At 41.3% G+C, this 21,069-nt stretch overlaps 1 protein-coding gene across 1 annotated transcript in view; it reads right to left on the bottom strand.

Moving 5' to 3' along the window:
- LOC145400284 (putative glutamate receptor) overlaps positions 1-21,069 on the bottom strand; it is a 43,370-nt gene that overhangs the window by 21,095 nt on the left and 1,206 nt on the right. Inside the window, exons 2-12 of the mRNA XM_080272843.1 lie at positions 13,764-13,945; positions 13,339-13,440; positions 12,394-12,470; positions 10,237-10,464; positions 9,503-9,630; positions 7,575-7,696; positions 5,716-5,837; positions 4,973-5,067; positions 3,931-4,076; positions 2,458-2,547; positions 1,899-2,065 (exon numbers count right to left, since the gene is read on the bottom strand). Coding sequence (XP_080128969.1) covers positions 1,899-2,065; positions 2,458-2,547; positions 3,931-4,076; positions 4,973-5,067; positions 5,716-5,837; positions 7,575-7,696; positions 9,503-9,630; positions 10,237-10,464; positions 12,394-12,470; positions 13,339-13,440; positions 13,764-13,945 — 1,459 coding nt within the window. The remainder of the gene's footprint in view (positions 1-1,898; positions 2,066-2,457; positions 2,548-3,930; positions 4,077-4,972; positions 5,068-5,715; positions 5,838-7,574; positions 7,697-9,502; positions 9,631-10,236; positions 10,465-12,393; positions 12,471-13,338; positions 13,441-13,763; positions 13,946-21,069) is intronic.

Raw genomic sequence — 21,069 nt, forward strand, 5'->3', positions numbered from 1 at the left:
ATTTAAACGACCACTGCTACTCAGAACTTTCTGCTTGCATTCCTCCATTACGGCACCGTTCTGGCAGCGCATTCTCACCCCTTTTCTGTTTGGCTCTCTAATCAGTGAAAGAGCTAATCGATACTTTGTCATTCATGTATGCAACAGGTGGGCCCTTGCAATTGTCTTCCTCAGTCTGTATTTCCCCTTGCCCATGACCCCAGTCCTTTAAACGCAATGTGCACTGGCCCCTCGAAATATGTGGATCTTGGACTTGGTTTTCCTTTGATTTTCTTGGAAAAAAACAACTCTGTGTGCCCTCAACCTATGGTTCGATCTTGCTGCATGCAGAAATCTAATTGGCTTGATATATTTCGTAGTACCTATTCCTCAGCGGTTATTTCTTCTGTTTTATAGTACCTTAATATCATCTTGTATGTCAGCAAGACAAACTGTATTGATATTAAATCGACATAAATAACATACAGAATATTAAACTAGTAAGGGGCAGGAGGTGGCCGAGTTGGTTGAGGTGTTGTCTGCTGATCCAGTGGACGCTGATTAGAATCCCGGCTGGAGCAGGGAACAGTTTAAGGATTTGAAATTCGTTAAAAGCAGATTTTACTGCTCTTCCCCTCTGTTGATCCTCGTGTATTGTGGTGTCGGTAAAAATTATTCATTCACGCTTCACACTTCGCGCTCGGTATCAGCACAAAGTAAATTAAGAGTAAATATCAGTGTGTGAAAACAAAATCGACTCTCCATTCACTACTTCCGCTATAGAAAAAGTAATATATATCTTTTGTTTCTCTCAGCACAGGTAAACAAATTACTTCTTCATCGCTACCACTTTCAAACACAAAGGTACCCTATTATTCGATGCAGTGACCATGGGAAAAAAAAACACACAAAGTGTTCTCATAACTAAGTATTGCTAGATGTGAACAACCGTGAATTTAAAACAAGCCTACTTTATTCTGCCATAAATCAATTCAGCCTTCAGAGTTTGCGTCAGATCTACAGAATGAGGTTTGGGAATGTGATATAGTGCGTAAAAAGCAATTCACCTTCCAAAGATTTCGTTAACATGAATACAATACAAACAAATGTAGGAATTACGACGCAGCACGTGTAATGAAGTGCATACGTATTCTTCAGACATAGCTTTACGTGTTTAAAAGAGGCAAATAACAGAAGAAGAAAAAAAAAAGCAGTCTTGAAGAAGGCAATTTAAAAGTAAGTGCAAGCAAGAGCAATGTGATTGTTTGTGAAAGGCATGAACTGCGGTGCATATTCAAATCATCATTGTCACGCACAAGTTTGCAACATTGATCCACAACACGTTGGTAACCATGGTGTGGACATCTCCTGCACCGAGCCTGAATGTGGCTGGTTAGCTGTTCAGCTCAGTACCACAGATGGTGAGTGGAGATCACCGTAATTAACATCATGAAGTGGCCTTGAGATCAGGTGCTTCTGTTAATAAAATTATATCACTCCTACCGTCTGGTAGCCGCCGCGAGCAGTAGAACCTCTCCTGCCGACATAATGGGAAGCATTTCTACAGACACGTGTCCATGTAGACTGCATGTCAACATCAAACATCTGAAGCCGTTGCCACAAACTTTGTCAAGCTTTCCTGTGGACATGTTTTTAGCATGTTCAGCGTCAAGATTCTAGCATGTTTGTAACAATGTTTTGAGCAATGTTCGCGGGCACGTGTGTTCGAACCAAAAGAGGCATAGGAATGAAGCCTGTGAAGGTGTTAAAGAATTGGCTGTGTTGTAAGAAAAAAAAAAGGGGGAGGGGTACCGTGGTTGAATCAGTCAACAAGGAAATAAAACAGCAAAGGCGTTGATAGTACAGTAATAACAGAGAGAGAGAGAGAGAGAGAGAGAGAGAGAGAGAGAGAGACTTACATCTTATCGAGCTTAGGCCTGAAGGGGGCCCCAGTGGTGCAAGCTATGCCGTAGCCGTGAGGGTAGAAGGTGTCCCGCCCAAAGTGGTACAGATCCCGCCCCCTCACCGTGGCGCGGATTTCGGCGTTCAGTTCGGAGTTGATCAGCACAAACTTCTCCTGCAGCACCTGGATCCATATCCATGATTACTTCTTAATGGAAACATTTTATATAAGTAAAACGTTAATACGATGGTGATTGTCCGGAGATAATAATTATATACCAGTCAGTATTCCATGACGGTTTTCTTTTTATATACTGCATTGTGGTGTTTCTCACTTTTTCCTCTCGGCTTTTACTGGAGGGAGTGGTGGGTTGGGAGGAGCCCACCAGCTTTTTAATCTTTTCCCCTAACTCATTGACTAGGTACCTTAGTTATAGCGTACCTATAACAAACAGCCTAAATAGGACCAATAGTTCTGTTGCTATTTTCTTTCTTTTGTACTTTTTTTTTTTTTTAGTTATTCTTCCAGTAGGGGAAACTAAACTCTTCCGCACTTATGCTGAGATCTGTTCCTACCTTATCAAAACCCAGTTCCGGGTCGGGGAGGAGGCTGTCGGTGGGGTGGAAAAGCTGCCACACCTCGCGATAGATACCTGAGTCCGCGTGCTGCACCACAAAGACGCAAATTACCCTTTCAGCACAGGTGATGGCCAGGTGTAGTCAGGTTAGAAGGTCAATTTCAATACTCTGTTCACTTTACCTTGGTCCAAAATTATCATCCCTCCATCCTGAATGCTGAGTTATAGCAGCAGATTAACACCAGGATATGATGCTAGTCACGAAGAGGTGGTACAGGAAGGATGTAGAGCCACGGTATTGTCTTTTTCTGACACTGAGCTACAAGAAATAAAGCACTAAAGAACGAAAACCTGAGCCAAGTTAAAGTGAATAAACTCTAGTGATTATGGGGACGTATTTTTACCTCATAAAAAGGGCGCATCGAATTTCTTGCAACCATGGCATAGTATTCAAGTTGTGTGTGTGTGTGTGTGTGTGTGTGTGTGTGTGTGTGTGTGTGTGTGTGTGTGTGTGTGTGCATTTTTTTACTAACCTGGCGAAATCGAATGAGTTACTAGACATTTCGATGCAATGAAAGTAAACGGAGATAAACAGTGACCCTGGATGAACTCTGGGATTAGGCGTTTAGCAATAAATTGATTGACTAAGTAATTTATTGACTGACTGACTGATTGATTGACTGATTAACTGATTGATTGGCTGGCTGGCTGATTGATTGATTGGCTTGTTGGTTGGTTGATTGATTGGTAAGTAAGTAGGTAGGTAGGTTGGTTGATTATGGACAAGCAAATACGGTAGACAGACTGATAGATTAAGTGACCGAGATAGACAGAGAGATAAACAGCTCAGATACAGTACTTAGATATTATCCAGACAGACTCATACTGACAGACAGACAGAGAGACAGATAAATAAGTAGATAGCAGACAGAAAAACATGGATAGATAGACATTTCGGCATAAACAGATAGATATAATCATATGGACAAAAACAGATATATGAATAGATATCTAAGGAAATACGTATAGATATATTGATTGACTAATTAGAAAAGAGCTCAGACGGATACAGTAGGTAGGTAGACAAAAATAATCATAAAAATGTAATCGGGTTAGACAGATAGATAAACAGGTAGATAGATATTACCTCACCATGCATGTGAGCTCAGATTTATTGCATACAGACCCTAACAGGATCGAGTCGTAAATTCCTTTTGTGTGCCGATAAGGAACCCATCCGCATAGGTACATAGACAAAGAGATAGATAGATAGACAGACAGACAGACAGGGAGACAGACAGACAGATAGATAGATAATTAGATGTATAGATGGATCGATAGATGGGTAGATAGCTGGATAGATAGATAGGTAGACAGACAGACACAGACAGACAGGTAAATAGGTAGTTATAGACAGACAGACATAAGTAAACAGATATAGAAAGATACTGTTCCACCAGACCATACATACCCTAAACAGGAACTCAGTGCTGGAGTCCTTAAGTGTGCCGATGAGGAAGCCGTCTCTAGCGGCTGCCGGCAGATCCGTCAGGCTGTCCACAGGCGGCTCGAAAGCCGGGATGGCCAACACAGCCGTCAGAACGCCCGCGTACATGGCTGATGCGGTGGGGGTACAAGATTAACAAGAAGGAGCATTCTCAGAGTGCAATATTCACTACCTACAATCAAATTCGCGACCTACAATCGGTCTGAGGAGCCCTGCCTTTGCCCTTGGCCTGGTACCTTAACCTTTGACCATTTATTCTCAGAATCAGATTATCTCATCCTTGCCTGTCCCTTAGGCCAAACGAACTATGGTCCATATCGGATCAAAACTGTTTGAGCAAACTTTTCCCTCTTACCTTGCCCTTTGTCCTATTTCTCTCGAAGTCGAATCTTCATCCTTGGCTGACCCACAGTCTTTCCATCATATCTGATTCAGATTGAGTCAGAACCTTCACACTGAATTAGAACCTTTTTTATTATAAGGCGGAACCTTTTACCTTGCCTTGTGGCCTTGATATTTGACTTTTTGCCTAAATTTAATAATTTGTCTCTCTGATTGTCCTGAAACTTGGTGCAGTTCTGTCCAACAGTTTTAATTTTCTTCATGACCCTAACCTTGACCTTTGAACTTCTTCGCCCAACCTTAAGTAACTTATTGCTCTGTTGGTGCAATTCTGTCCGATAATTTTTCGTAATATAACTGACAGATAGACAGATAATCAAATTAACCGAGTCATACACAAAACAACCTCGCGCTACGTCATTATGCACCGCACACCAAACAGTGCATCACACCCTCACGCTTCGATGTACTGTGTACGGTGATTTACATTGTGATGAAGTATTGTACGTCACAGTATTCAAAGGGTAAAACACACACACACACACACACACACACACACACACACACACACACACACACACACACACACACACACACACACACACACACACACACACACACACACAGGAAGCAATACGAAATCTGTTTTAAGAGCCTCCCTCACCGTATATCATGTAACAAAACAAGTACCAGCAGCCGAACACGAAGCGGAGAGGCCAGACGTGAGCAGGAAGTCGGTTGCCTTGGAACACCAGACTCCTGAGGTTAGGAAAAGTTAGGGCAAGTTAAGTTCGGTTAGGTTCTGGGCCGAATATAAATACGGTGAAGCCCTAAACTATGGGAAGCTGTAGAAGCCATGGTTGGCATTTGTTAACAGAGAATAAGGCTGTGTAACTTGACAAGAATGCCACCAAGATGCATAACAGATCCCTGGAAAGTGAAATAATTAGGTTAAATCTTTATTTAAATCTAATGATAATGAAACTGTGACAAAGTTTTAAAAATCAGGTTTTGAGAGGACTGTTCAGACTGCGAAGCCCTAAGCTATAGCTTCTTTAGCTTTTGCCAAAATCCGGCCCTGATTATAGGCTATTAAGTTAGCTGGAACCTTATGCCTAAACATTCTTGACATTTTTTTTTCACAACCTGACAGAGATCCTTAACGCCTTTCAGCTAAGTTGGAGAGTTGATATGTCTAGTAACTAAGAAGACATAATCCCATTTTGCAGTTAAGGCTTACTGAATTTGTAGGAGTGGCCCAGTTCCATCAGATAAAGACAACCCGATGACATTATGGAAAATAAGATGAAAAGTGCGGCAAAAACGAAATGATGTCTCACACTTTATCACGGTCTTAAAGATTTGCATATCGTACGAACTCTGTGAGATCCTTGGTGCATACTGGACCTGAACACGTTGAAGGTGAGGTTGTGGAGGTGTGGCCGCGTCCCCGTCCTCACTGAGACCCACATCACCAGCCCAACCACGGATCCCACAGCAACCACAGCCCCGGCGATGCACAGCCACACCTGCACCACACATCATATCTAAATCCTTCAGTCTGATGACACATTTTCTAACTTCATCTTTCTACATAGTCTTAGCTGATCCGTTACCACAGTCCCAGCGATGTAAAACCACGCCTACAACATATATCCCACCCTCTCATTACTCAGATATCTCTCAGTTGAATAAAATCATCTAGTATTATCTTAAGTAGGTGTCTACGCATACAGTAGTCGGTATTTTTATGGGGTTAAGCAGCCTCCCTGGCACTGCTTCTTTAACGGCTTACTTTGCATATTGCAGCAGATTAATCTCATGGTACACTGGTAATCCCCAAGCGGGAGCGAGTGTTGTGTTTTGTTCATCGTGTGTGCGTCTGTCTTTCTCTGCATGTGTGTGTGTGTGTGGGGGGGGGCAAAATAACTCGGACAACCAACATCCGATTTAAACCAAATTTAGGGGAAAGGCTGAGGGTCAACCAGTGTGTGTGTGTGTGTGTGTGTGTGTGTGTGTGTGTGTGTGTGTGTGTGTGTGTGTGTGTGTGTGTGTGTGTGTGTGTTTGGAACAATACCGGTAGATCAGAGATCAAGGTTACACAGTAGGAAAATTAGCTTAAACAGCTTTTATCTAATTTATATCAAACTTGGAGGAAGGGTTGAGGGTAAGGCAAGAATGAAGTGATTCAATATTGAGAACAGCCACTCCCAGTTCAAGGTCACTGGGCAAGGTCAGATTTCGACCCGTGTAACATTGTGGGGAAACAATTACTCAGACAGTTATGATCGGATTCAGACCAAACTCAGTGGAAGGACTGGAGGTCGGCCAGGAGTTGACCCATAGGTCAAAGTCAGATGTCTAGGTCAGCATAATGGCTTTTTAATCGATATAGATAAAACTTTGTGGTAGTGTTAAGGATAAGGCAAGAAGAATTGATTTTATGAGAACACCCAGCCAAGGTGAAGGTAATAGGGAAAGCATACTCAAATGCCGTGGTCACAGGCCAAGGTCATCTTAGACAGTTTTAATCTAACTGGGGCCAGACCAGGTGGAAGGGCTAATGGTCAAGCAAGGACGAAGAAAATTTTAAGAGCTGTCAGTCGTAATTCGACGTCACAGGGCAAGGCCAAAATTCGACCCATGTGTCTTTCTGTGAACAAACTATAAGTTTTTATCTTATTTTGATCAAACTTGGTTAATTGATTGAGGATCACCCACAGGGTTGACCCATTGCTTTCAGATGAGTAAATCAAAGGTCAAGGTCATACGGCAAGGTCAACTTAAGTTGTTTTAATGAAGTTTGGGATAGAGTTTATGGAAGGATTCACGATAAAAGGCATATATATATATATATATATATATATATATAGATAGATAGATAGATAGATAGATAGATAGATAGATATAGATAGATAGATAGATAGATAGGTTATTATTATTATTATTAAATCATCTTATACTACTACGAGTACTACTACTACTACTACTACTATTACTACTACTACTACTACTAACAATAATAATAATAATAATAATAATAGCTTTAGTATTAGTATTACACAGGCTCGTATGACTCTTTATAATGCATACAATCAAAGGCGTTAGCTTGAACAAAATACTAGAGTTATCCTAACCAGGAGAGAGTTCATGATAGTGAAGGACCAGAAGACAGCAATGGCAGTGAAGGGTCAAAAGACAGTCATGGGGGGAGGCGACATACAGTGGTAGTAAAGGGCCAGAAGACAGCCATGGTGGGCACTCACCATGGTAGTGAAGGGCCAGAAGACAGCCATGGATCGGTCCCTCTCCTTAGGTGCGCGGGACACAAGGGTAAGAGACTCCAGCCAGTACGGGGCAGTAAAGTCTACCACGCTCTCACGTTGGTCTGGAGAGAGAGAGAGAGAGAGAGAGAGACTTGGATAGCATTTTTATTCCACACTCAGCTTGTGCGAGGAATGAGTAAGGCAAACCATTTCTCCATGTGCAGGAAGAGGAGCGGTTTCTTATATCAAATGTAACCACAGCAACCGGGAGTGTTACAGATGATTCTTTAATCTGACTACGCTGTTGTCAGTTTTTCCCACTCAGCCGATTCTCCTGCTGTGAAGTGGGGATGCACAGTTTTGTCGTGTTTCTACCCGAGTGTCACATTAATGATTTCCAACTGAAAAGACGCAATTTTATGCATCTGTGGTTTGTGATACAGTATTTTTCTAGGTACCCAGATGCTGTTATGAAGTTTCGCCATATAAATGCCGTAGCTTATTGTTTTCGTCAGTATTATTATTATTTTCTTTGCATTTTTCTCATAGATCTTGATGATAATAAGGGATGGCACCTTAGGGTAACCCATGTACTTATGCCAAATATAAATGATTTTGGCCTATTTTTGAAGGTCATACACTCATTTTTGATACAAAATTTGCTTATCTGCATTTGAAATATGTCAGAATCTAATTGAGATACAGTCATTTGGTTAAAAATCCAATGATAAAAGAAGTTTGCTGAGAATTTTTGCTGGATATTTTGCCATTTAGCCTAGTGGAAAGTACCTAATTCAAATCTGCTTAGTGTTTTCTTTGCGGCGTGTTTTAGAGAAAACCACAAAGGCTGTAAAGCTGTAACTTTGCAGAAATATAACTGTGGTCCCTCTTATTATCTGAAAGGAATATGGTTCCAGTTAAACATACAGTTAGCCAGTTATTGAAACAAATGTGAAATGTACCCATGCGTTCATCGACACCTTTGTCTTCAGATCTTGTTGATATTACACAAGAAGCTACCTTAAGTTATACTAAGTACGTGTTCCAAATATGAATGACCTTGAACTACTTTTAAAGGTCACAGACTTTGTTACGATGCCAAATTTCATACCTTATATGCCATAAATTCCTTATTGTGGCTACACATTAAGTAAATATAATAAGTTATGACTGGTATCTACGTCCTCATTCGCACTAGGTTATTGGCGTAAAAATGAACATGTGTGCCTATTAAATATTAGCTGGTTAAAGAGAAATATTATCTTTTCTTCTTGTGCACTTAAGCAGAGAGGGAGAAAATGTCAATTGAAAGAAAAATTATCTTGGGTTATATTTCCTTTTACATGAACAAGGAGACTAGAGTGCAAAGACATCCTATGTCTGTTGCTGTTCCTGCAAAAATAAATCAAACTTACAACAGAGCTGGGTGTTGGTTTGTTTGTGAACCTCAGTCCAGAACTGTTATGAACATCTGTGTCTGGTGGTTAGACGGTCGTATTTTCGTCATCTGAGGAGGCTCTCTTGTACTTCTTCCTTAGCGATTTAGCAAGCCTGCTCGACTGTGCTGTTCTCTTGTATGTCTTTTGTACCGTATATTTTTAACACTGACATAGCTTGTACAGATATCACAGACAAGAATATAAGCGTAAGCATATGTAGAAGTAAACTGGTATGGAAGACGTGCTAGAAAACTCCATGAACTGACGAGAATATGGGCCATAGTGTAGTACTCGTATTTCAAATTAATATGTAGATTTCGTAACATCTCACTCCTTTCTGTTTATTCTTCATATCACACTTCATTATTTTCTTGTATGTTTTTGATGCAAGTTATGTCGACAGTAAAACCCTATAAATACCATGCATGAATGTTAACGCGCCATATACAGGAAATAAATCGGTAATGAAAAGGTGCTTGAATGTGGTACCTGTGATGGTGATTTCGCAGATGGCTATGTGAGCCTCGTGCCGCGCCACCAGACCGATCAGACCGGTCACTCTGCCGTCGGGTTGAGGACCGCCCCACGCACGGTCTGCCGGCACCACCAGCTGGTACCTGTAGACAGACAGGCAGAAAGACAGAGAGACAAACATACAGAGAGGAAAAGAGGCAGACAGACGAGCAGACAACAGAGGTACAGAAAGACAGGCGGACTGACAGATAGACAGACAGAAAAAAGCCAGATAGGCAGAAACGTACTCTCGCGCTTACACACACACACACACACACACACACACACACACACACACACACACACACACACACACACCACTCGCTGGTGCAGTGGTAACGTTCTCGCTTGCCATCTGGTAGACGGGAGTTCGCGCCTCGCTCAGGTTGCGAAAAGTTTCACTGACGAAGTGGGTGGTTACTGTTCCCCTTGAGCAAGGGGACGGGTGTGTGCGTGTGTGAAGGTCACAGCCTCGCCCTTAGATCGGACTATATGAGCTCTCAGCTCCCTTCCGGGAGGGTAAAAGCTGACGATCACGACCATCAGGTGATCCTGATCGACGCGGTGAATTACACACACACACACACACACACACAGAATGCAAAGAGAGCTTAAAATAGTATGTGGTAACACTAGATGCTGAAACAAACAGGTAGAGAAGAAATGCTAGGGAGCCTCCTTAGCCTACGGGAATACGGCATTTGACTCACGAGAAATTGAGGGGCGAGGAGAGGGCTTCGAGGATGTTTATGTCGATGCCTGAGCGAGGAGCAGCGAAGCCACCCTCGAGGATAGTCAGTCCCAGGAAGGGCCAGTTGTCGTTAGCAGCCACCACTAGACGTCGCCCCTTGAAGTCAGAGTACAGTGACAGCAGATCCGGCACCACTGTGGAAGGGGTGACATCACTCCCCACCCGCCACCATCCATCCATCTCTAGTCTGTGGTATTATAGTGTTACAGACATAAATGATGATCCACTCCATAGCAGGACATATCTACAGACGCCGCCCTATGAGGTCAGAGCATAGTGACAGCATGCCCGGTACTACTGAGGAAGGGGCGACATCACTACCCACTTTCAACCACCCAACACCATCCGCTCGCCTCCAGTCTGTGGGAGTGTGTTTGTACCAAAATCTGGGGCTGTATCTATGAAAGGGCCGAGTTATTTTTTTTTTTCCGATAAACAAAGTTCCATAGCAGGAAATTAACAGGTCCGGTACTAGTATGAAAGAGATATCACCACCACCATCCCGCCACCACACGCCTGTCTTCAGCCCGTCGGGGGGAGGGGATGTCTTCAGTACTCCCGGGGACGTATTTATGAAAAGATTCTAACTAATTTTTACGTTAAGCAAGTCTACATAGCAGGAAACTATGACCAGAAATCACAGTGTTTATGGACGCATCACCACACACCCACCACTACCCACTTTTCTCCGGTTTGTAAGAGTATATCAGTAGTACTCTTGATGACAGCATTACTGCTTTCCACTTCTACTGACACCAGAGAGTAATATGTGTTCAAATCCAAAATCTTCAGGCAAGTAAGAGATCTATTTCAAATGAGGCAATATTACCTCTTAGTGTAATCATGACCATTGTGTGGTCATCCCCTTTTACCCTTAGGCGGTAGGTGCCTGATTTAGACCAATTGACTTCCGGAAATTATCCTCATTCTGTATTTTTCTTACGTTCTCATCATCATCATCAACAGTAACAGCAGCAGCGTGTTTCAGCCTAGTGTAAAACAAATACATCTCAGTATTCTTCGTTTTGGCCAATGGGGTGTTAGCTTCTTTCATATCGGTTCGGTATATTTAACTATTTTATCCTAACGTCTAATTTTCTTCCTATCTCTTACCCTCATTTCCTTTTCGGGTTCCCACCCTGTTAGCATGGGTGTCCATCAGTCATTTTTAAGATAACATAAAGTAAGATTTCTGCATTAAACACAAACGACCCCGTCAATTTCTGTAACCTTTTTTATCTCTAGAGTCCTGTATGAATGACGGTGTTGGGTATTACGGAAACCTAATTAAGGGAAGAACCCTAAGGTGCATCGTGACTATCAGCCGGTAGACGCAGCAGCACCCTTCACACAGCAGCCTTGGGTGGCGGCGAGTTAACCTTATTCGCAAGTAAAAAAGAACACTGTGATTTGATGAGAAATACTAAGTTTGTTACATAGTGCAACCGGGTTCAGTTCCAAGATGATACCTTGAGATATTTTTCTTTGAAGTCGATAATTTACAAGGCTTAATGATAACGTAATGAGTGTGTTGTCCACTCCACCAGGCAGTTAGCTAAAAGATCTCAGCTTAATCTTTACCTTTGATTTTGGGTCGCGCCTACCTTGTTTATCAGAAAATAGGGAAAGAATACCATTTGGTTTAGGGGTAGCATACACCACCTGGAGTGACAGTTTCCCTACTTGTGACGGTCTGATTCTCCCAGAGCGTACTAGATTTTTATTTATTTATTTTTATAATGATGTAACTCCCAGATGAGATGTAGTCTGTCTCCACCTCATAATTTTTTAACTAAGCAAGCCTACTCTCGGGACTGTGTGTTCCAAAGGAGACGGTATAGGACTGGCAGCTGCCGTTATTTCATGATGGTGATGACGATGATGATGACGACGATGATTATGATGGTGATGACGATGGTGATGATGATGACGACGACGACAACGATGATGATGATGATGATAAGAAAAGAAAGGAAGAAAAAAATATAATCAACAATAGGAGGAGGAGGAGGAGGAGGAGACCAAATACTCAAGTAGCTCTATCAAAAAAAAAAAGAAAAAAAAAAAAAAAAAGCCCGTATTTTAAACGTCCCTTCCACATCCACCAGCCACGCACCTGACTCTACCTTCAGCGTTGACCCTGGAGGAGGCCATCTTGTACGCCCCCTCGGTGGTGTGAGTCAGGAGAGTTACCTGTACGAGTAAGGGGAGGGGAGGTTGGACTAAAAACTAAAATTGGCGCCACAGGAAATTAGACTAAAAACTATAATCGGCGCCACAGTCAAGCCGGGGACATTTTTTACGTATTACTGCATCTTCTATTTTTTCAGTTTAGGATATACTTTTTGAACTGAGGGGATTAGATATAGCATTAATAAACACCTTCGCTGTGAGAGAGCTTTCCTTACTTTGAGTGAAATCGTCTGGTAGCAGCAAGAATATATGAAAATGACATCTGGGTTCAGGGAGTTAACTTGAAAAATATACATATATATATATATATATATATATATATATATATATATATATATATATATATATATATATATATATATATATATATATAACATAAACAGACGTCGATGTTAAAAAGATATACTGTTGATAATAAACAGGGGTGCATTTAGATGTAATGTGTAAAGTAAAACACGAAAGAGGTGCTTGGAAGCTTTCTAGGCCCACGAGAATGACGACCCATGGCTGAACTGTTTTATTTCACTTTCCTCTGTTGCTGTTTCTCCTCTTTCTCCTGTTCCTCCCTCCCTCGCTCTCTTTCTCCTATTCTTCCCTTTCTTCACTTATCCCCACTTCTAGTCCTCTCCTCCTCAGTGCCTTCACTCCACTCTCTTCCCTTTTCAAAATCCACTGCTACTCCATCTCTTCAGCTCCTTCCACGGCTTCCCTCTCTCCACTTCCTCTTTCTCCTCTCCCTTTGTCCTTCTTCACTTCTGCCTTTTCCTTCCCCTTATTCTTTTACTTTCTCTTCCTGTCACTCCCTTATTCCCCTCACCACGTCCTATTCCTTTCCGTCTATCCCTCCCTCCCTCCCGCATCCTCTCACCTGTGCTCCCTCCCTCAGCTGGTCCTGTAATGTGGCTGTGATGTCGTCTGCTGCCACCACAAACCACTGGATGCTCGTCGACTCCAGCGCTCTCTCCCGGACCTACGGACCATATTTATCAGGGATCATAACTGGTAAGTCTCCATGGCAGTTTACTGTTATCAGAAATTATTTGTTTCTTGATGACGCAGTGCTAGGCTCATCGAATTTCATACTATCGCGACTTGGTAATCTAGTTGTGGAAGTGACAGCTAGCCTACGTCAGGAAAAACAAACCAATTGTAGTAACCAAGGAGACTCAATCCTACCTCTGTTCTAAAGCTCATTCAGTTTCATATAAAGACGAGTTAGCATTTGAGCTCTGCGTGTGTCCCATTTAGCCTACGTAAGAAAAAAAAATCGACAGTAGTGAAGCCAATGCTCGCCTGCTGGAAGACGTGGATTGTGTGGGTGAGAGAGCAGAACAGGAGTACTGCCAGCTGGTGGAAGGGTCGGCGTGGGTCCTTCAACACGGACTCCACCTGTACCAAGTTAGGCTGGTAACTCAAGACGGTTGTGGACGCACTGGCCTCGAAACACGCCCTTGCTACCACGTTCATACCATCACCTGTGGAGTTTAATGGCGTGTTCACAATGAAACTAGATTAGAATGTATACATGGCGGCATAAGAAGTTTCGTTGCACCCCTTCCATAGCTGCCTATTTTGCATATTTATACTTTAACATTCTTGTGTATGCCTTTTATTTCGCTTGAGATAACATACAAGTGGATAGTGATATGTAAGATGCAGGACAGATGAGTAAAAAAGAAGCGTTACGAAATCTCCAAAACCACTTAGCAAAGGATTCACACTCAAATGCGTATTGTTTGATCGTCTTGGTCAGAATGCCAATTAGACCAAAGAATATACAGTATAGTTGGCTTGCATTATCATCATTTCCTTCATCACTGTCGCCAACGATACATTATTTATGGCAGTGAGAAACAGATTGCCTAGAGTGGATTTATATGGACTCACGGATATACAGAAACAGAGTAGTAGTAATAGTAGTAGTAGTAGCACAAAGGTTTGATAGTAGCAGTTACAGAAATACAATAGATACACCAGTAGAAGTAGTTGTTGTATTGGCATGATCTTTGACAACCAAATATGCGACAAAAACAGATATTGAAAACTACAACTGCAGGTTACATCAGCTATTATTATGAATTATTTTGGACTTGAAAGTTTTCAAGTATTGCCAGCCAGTAGTTTCACATTTTTATTTTTTCATAATTTAAACTATTAATACGAGTATAACCTGAACCAAAGAATGTGGGAATAACAGTGGAGCAAAGTGAACATTCCTTCAGTGGTACAATATACCATCAAAGGGCTATTGCAGACCAAATGCCGTCTTAGCTACTCTTACATTGCTTACAGTATCAAATTGCTTAGGTGTATGCAACGACTACGTGGAGGATAAGACATGGTTTTACATATTCTTACTTTCAAGCTAATTTGTTACTTATACAATTATGCATTTGACTTATAAGTGTATTTAACAGTGTAATCTTTTGGAACACCCATAAGATTTAAGTTGTTGGTGTGTCATCTAGTGTTTTCTGCATTCTCGACAACTACGTCCTCCGCGTATCGATGCCATGGTGATGTGACATATGGAAGGAGACACTAATCCTCCTCCTCCTCCTCCTCCTCCTCCTCCTCCTTCGAGTTCAACATTTAATAAGTAAACATGCTGACGAAGCTTTACCAACAGCACTGCCACTTTCCACCAGCCACAACTCTATACGCGATCTCACATTATCGTTATGTGGTTGTGCAGCCTCTTGCTCCATCATCCTTAACCAGCACTTACCTGCAACAGAGTGGTGAAAAGGCAGCGCAACTGGCTTTATTATTTATTTTATTTATTTTTACAGTAACGAAAAGGAGAGAAGAGTGCAGTCTTTCCATGTCTGTCTTTCTCCTACAAAAACAAATCTTGGTTACAAAAGGATATCGTAAGTTACATACGTTTTGCAGGAAAGACAAGGAAAGTAAAGTGCAGAAACTTCTCATGTCACTTTTTTCCTGTAAATCAATAACTGAATTACGAAAAGGAATCGATATTAAGCTTGTCTGTGACCCCGAGTAATTACCTGTAATGGATTGGTCGAAAAGCAGCACCACCTGGCGACTTGAAGTAGAATGCACAAGGAAGGAGGTCAGTGCAGCCAAAGATGAGGTCCCGCCAAAACTGATATGTGGGGCAAGAGAAAAAAGGAAGACATAGTAAAGAGAAGCTATGGATGCATGCTTTTCTAGAAATCTCGGGCGTTTATTATAGAGACAGTATAACCAGGATTTACGAAGATGAATAGAAATACCGGAACAAAGAGAACTAAGTACATACATTGAGCAGACATTATTAGAATGAACTAAGCTAAGAATATACATGAAAATAGGACTATAAGCATAATGAATGAAGATGAACAGAATTCTGAAATATAGATTAAAATAATACGGCCATTAAATTTAGAATGTAAACAGCATAAAATGGGAGTTCTTGATTTTATTTATGGAAATTCAGCCGCATAACTGCGAAGTCTGTTCTTAGTTTAGTATTGCGTTCTTAAAGCGATGTAATACAGGTGATGAAAGCCTCATCAGTTCCAAGTCTTTTCTAAACCGAGTCATTGTCTGGGAGCAGCAAAAACAACATATAAAAAGTGTCATGGCGGTGAAGGGATTAGAAGAAAGGAAGATCTGAACGAAAGGGAAAATTCGGTAACTATAAACACAGTAAAGATTAGGTACGTCTGGAAATATCCTTAAAAACTTAAATACCTGTACAGACCTACTATACATAAGATGAACGTATAAGCTTACTGGTGGAAACAGAATATAATAACATAAAGAAGCCTTTCACCTCATGAAAGGAAGATTTGTGTATAGATATAAGATAATTATGGAGGGTGTTAGCCTACCGGTACAAACTTAGAATTATAAACGGAACATAAATAATGTTGGTCTTAACGTACAGGTAGTCATTCCGAGTCGGCGTAAATAAGGCAGTAAATAAACAATGAAGATCTCAGCCTGCTACGCTCATTCCACTCGAACTTCGCCTCAGATTACTATCTTTTCACCTTCAATGCTGAATTGCAACAAAAGATTAACTGTAAAATGTGATACTAGTAACAAAGAAGTGCTATGGAAAGGACACATAACCATACCATTGTCTTTTTCTGGCAATGAACTGCGTGAAGTAAAATGCAAGAGAACGAAAATTAGGGCGAAGCTAAGGTGGAAAGCGTATAATAAAACTTATAATTATTTCCAGTACGTGAAGTCGCTCTGAACGTACTGGTGGACCTCCCGAGTCAGGGTGAAGAGGGTGGTGTTAGCAGTGGTGAAGACTGAGGCTGGGGTGGGAGGAAGAGGCGAGGAAGGAGAGGTGACGATGCTTGACTGTGGAATTGTGTTCGCTGTTGCCTCGCTCATCGCCTCGACCCACACAGCTGAAGAAGATGGCATTACTTTTTTCGTTGTTCTTGGGGGGGGGGGGAATTCACCACATCTGTGAGTGTGTGTGTGTGTGTGTGTGTGTGTGTGAGAGAGAGAGAGAGAGAGAGAGAGAGAGAGAGAGAGAGAGGCGGGGGAGTTAGATTCAACAGAGTAAATGCGTCTGGTCCTTATGGGATTAGAAACAATCTCTTTTATATCTTTTAGTAAAATAAAGTCTTGTTTATAGTTTACTGATGTTACACCCATACAGTTTAATCAATTTAGGGAAGATCTATCTTAGTGAAAAAGAAACAGTCTATCTTAACCCTTCCAGTGCCATGACATCTAATCTTAATTTACGTTTTGATGTCTCCAAACTATTTCTTACTCCGATGACGTGATTTTCATTTTATTCTTGTTGCCTGGAGATGATTTTTAGTTCATTTGAGACTTCCTGTTACAGTGTGGGTTACTGGAGTTCGTTTTCAGTCTCTTCACTACCAGTCGTCTTTTGAATGCTGAAGGAAATCGTCTGGTGGCAGCGTGAATGAAATATGAAATACGTCATCGAACTGAAAGGCTTAATCAACTTACGTAAGACCTAAATGAAGGTTAACCACGTCAGTCAGAGGATTTCATATTTACTTTATTCTTGTTACGTCCAAACCATTTTAGTCAGCTTAGGAGAACACCAAGTAGTGAAGGGATTGTTAGAGGTTAAATCTAATCCCTCCAGTTCCATTAATGACTTGTAAGGTCAGTGAAGATATGGGCCGATTCTCGTCGGCCAAGGAAGCTCCCTAACACTACCTCCTAACCGATGTATTTGGCATATTGCAACTTGCTAGCCTCTTCTCTGTTGTTTAAATAATTCTAATACCACCATATTCTTCAAAAATAGCGTACAAAATTATATTAACCGGCATTATTCGAAAATAAATCGTTAAGGAAGAGGCGCCATGGAGATTTTAAGCAACAAGTATACGGGCCTATATCTGACCCATCCAGTTCGAAAAATCTTCCCCAACACTAATAAAATCGTGTGGGCGTAGCAGTAATCAAATATATATATTACCGAGCTGAAGGCGTTAAAATAGACATAATCATGGAGTACTAACCAAGCAGAAGTCGCCACAAGACGCATCTCGCCACTCTCTTCATCTTGGCGCTCCTGGAAAGGCGAAACAGAAATAAATCGTAAAATTCGTTAAATGGAACCCTACCAAGTCTCGTTTATCATTGACATTTACTTACTTTTTTATTTATGCATTTTGTTATAGTTTAATGCCCTTTTCATAATAATTCTTGAAAGAATTCCTGCGTCAGTACTTTTAGCTACACAATCATCTCCCCCCCCCCACAAAAAAGTAAAAATGACTTATTTCTTTATTATCTTGTAGAGGTGAATGAAATAGTTTGCCGTGCGTACAACAAAGTCATCTTAACTTCTCAAAAATATATAGCACAAAGTTTTTACAATAGTTACAGTTGTCCCTCTTTGTTTTTTCGGAGGGGGAGGTGGGGGAACTTGCTGAGTCATCCCGCTGCTGCTCTCTTACACTGGATGGATGGGTGGGTGGAGGAAGAAACAAGAGGTTCATTGGGGAATACTGTAGATCCATTAGGAAAACAGACCCATCATAGGAATAGGATCATGTGGGAAAGTATGTCCATGGGAACAGGTCCTTGAGAAAAAAATGAACCAAAGGAGTGTATAGATCCAGTTAGTAAAAGTACGTATATGGTGAACGAAAGTCCATGATAGAAAATATATTCTTGTTGGCAATAAATGTTTTCCCACTAGATTATAATAGTTCTGTGAGGAAAGTAGGTTTGTGGGGAGAACGCTTACATGGGTAAAATATTCTCATGTGGGAAAACTGGTCCACGATGGAAACAGGTCCATGGGAAAATAGGTATATAAGGAAAAAACTAGAGAAATATGGGTTCATGAGGAAATGGGTCTATTTGAGAATATAGGTTCATGGGGAAAATAAGTCCATGGAAGAATATTGGTCCATCTGAGAACAGGTCCACTGGGGGAAACAGATGGCTTGGGAGGCATACTCTACGGGGGGTGTAGCCAGAGATGGGTTCACCTTGTTGGTAGAGCTATTGTTTGGTCTTGGTCTGACCTATGGACCGCCCCCTTCTGCCAACAAGTTACGGTGGGGTGGGAGGAAGCAGTAAAAACTAAAGGAAGGAGTGGTGGTGGTGGGGAGAGTAGGGAGCATCACGGAGGGGAGGAGGGTGCGATTTTAACTGGAAATCATGAGAATATGTCGACCTATTTTTACTCAAGACAAGAGGGAAATATATCTCAATATGACTGCTCATGTCTCAGTAGATCTTGTATTCATGTGGTATGACATCCAGATTTTAGGTAAGGTTGATAATGCGGAGTGGCCTCTTACGCTGACAATTTGACATTTAAAACTACACGTTTCAGTGATGTGTGGTTTGTACTGAAACTGGAAGGAGTAAAGATCTTATGTAATAATACTCATACAGCATAGTTATTTGGTTATAATTCTTTTAGTAGTGGGGTGTCAGTGATTTTGTGTGTGTGTGTGTGTGTGTGTGTGTGTGTGTGTGTGTGTGTGTGTGTGTGTGTGTGTGTGTGTGTGTGTGTGTGTCAGAGAGAGAGGGAGGGATGGGGAATGATGCAGGTTGGGAGGTGAAATGAAGGGGTGTAGAAAGACAAGGATATGGGACTTTTTTACCTTTCGTCTCCTTCCCCCCTCCCTTTCCTCTGTATCCCTTCCCCTACTGCTATCCATCAGTCTCGTCCCTTTAAGTGCCACTGGAAGTTGAATTTAGTTTTACCTGATAAAAAGTAAAGGATAGAGAGAGTCAGTATTGATGTGATCGTATAAAATTAATATGAAAGTAATCTCGGGGATGTGAATTATTGAAGTGAAAGAGAAATCAGAATAATAAACGAATGTGATAGACAGGCAAATTAACAACAGCTGATGAGCAGATTGTTATTAATTAAAAAAAAAAAAGCACGTAGCCTATTATACAAGTGAGGCGGAATGTTGCCTCCCTTGCATTACTTTACAGATACTTTTATGGCAAATGCTCAGACGAAGTTGCATCCATTGTGCCACCTCTCCACACCTTCGCCCGTCTACACGGTCATAAGGTAGCGCTCATGACATTAGGGTCCCACTGCCATGTTGCAGAACCTCTGCCTGTCAGAATTCTTTTATTCTCCGAAGTGCTTCTCTTTGGAACTCGCTTCCCCAGATTAGTTTCCCTTCAAACTTCAAGCGACAGCGGTTCAAGTCCAACTGTTACTGATGTTTTTTTGTGAATGGAGGGCACCTGCAATCTTGATGTATTAGTTTTTTTAAAATTTAATTTGTTTTTCCTTCCTCCGTTCATCTTCTGTTAAAAAAAATAAATAAATAAGTAGACCATGGTCTTAAGTTCATTTAGCAGATGAACTGCCCAGTCGAGTGTCAGTAGAATAATTTAACCATTTAAGTGCAAGGGGCAACTAATCTACATTACTCTGCCTAACGCCAAACTATTTCACTCATTACCAAAACTCTCTCGAGGTCTGATGGTTATTAACGAAATGAAGGAGTAAAAGGCTCTGGGTGTAGAATTCGATACTATTTTGGACTGTAATGGTACATGAAATAATATCAGAAGTTCCATTGTAATCTACTCCACCTTCCATCCTAGCTGCCAACGGATTGTTTAAATATTGTCGTAATGTACGGAATAACGGTTGGGATCATCCTGGCATCATCGTTAGTGGGGGTAAAAACAACTAGTATGTGCAAAAAACACGACGACAAAGTCTGAAGAGGATGAGTGAAGCACATTGTTGTCAGTCTTGGAGCTCTGAGGCAGTACTAAACGTCGCTGTTTCTCAGTTCATTTAGCTGTTCAGAGCATATAAAATTTCTTGATGTGTTATTTCCGTTTATCAGTGGCTGAAATCTATGCTTTGCTATGTTAACATTAAAGAGGTCAGTCAGCTATATTTTATCACTGACTTCTTTCTTTACTACGTGATCATCAGTTATAGACCTGTCATTTCCCATTCAGTCTGGACTCAGGAAGAAGAGGATGATGGATAATTAGTATTGACCACGAACGTACACACTCATCACCAGTTTGTTTGCTCGTCAACATACCACCCGAGTGGCTTCGATCACTTTTCTTAACAGTCATTACTTGTTTTCGTGAGAGAATGAATTGCAATGAATATTAAACAGTGCCT

This window comes from Coenobita brevimanus, chromosome 51, assembly GCF_032717465.1.
Source record: "Coenobita brevimanus isolate Jiangsu-jjx chromosome 51, ASM3271746v2, whole genome shotgun sequence".
NCBI classification, from domain to species: domain Eukaryota; kingdom Metazoa; phylum Arthropoda; class Malacostraca; order Decapoda; family Coenobitidae; genus Coenobita; species Coenobita brevimanus.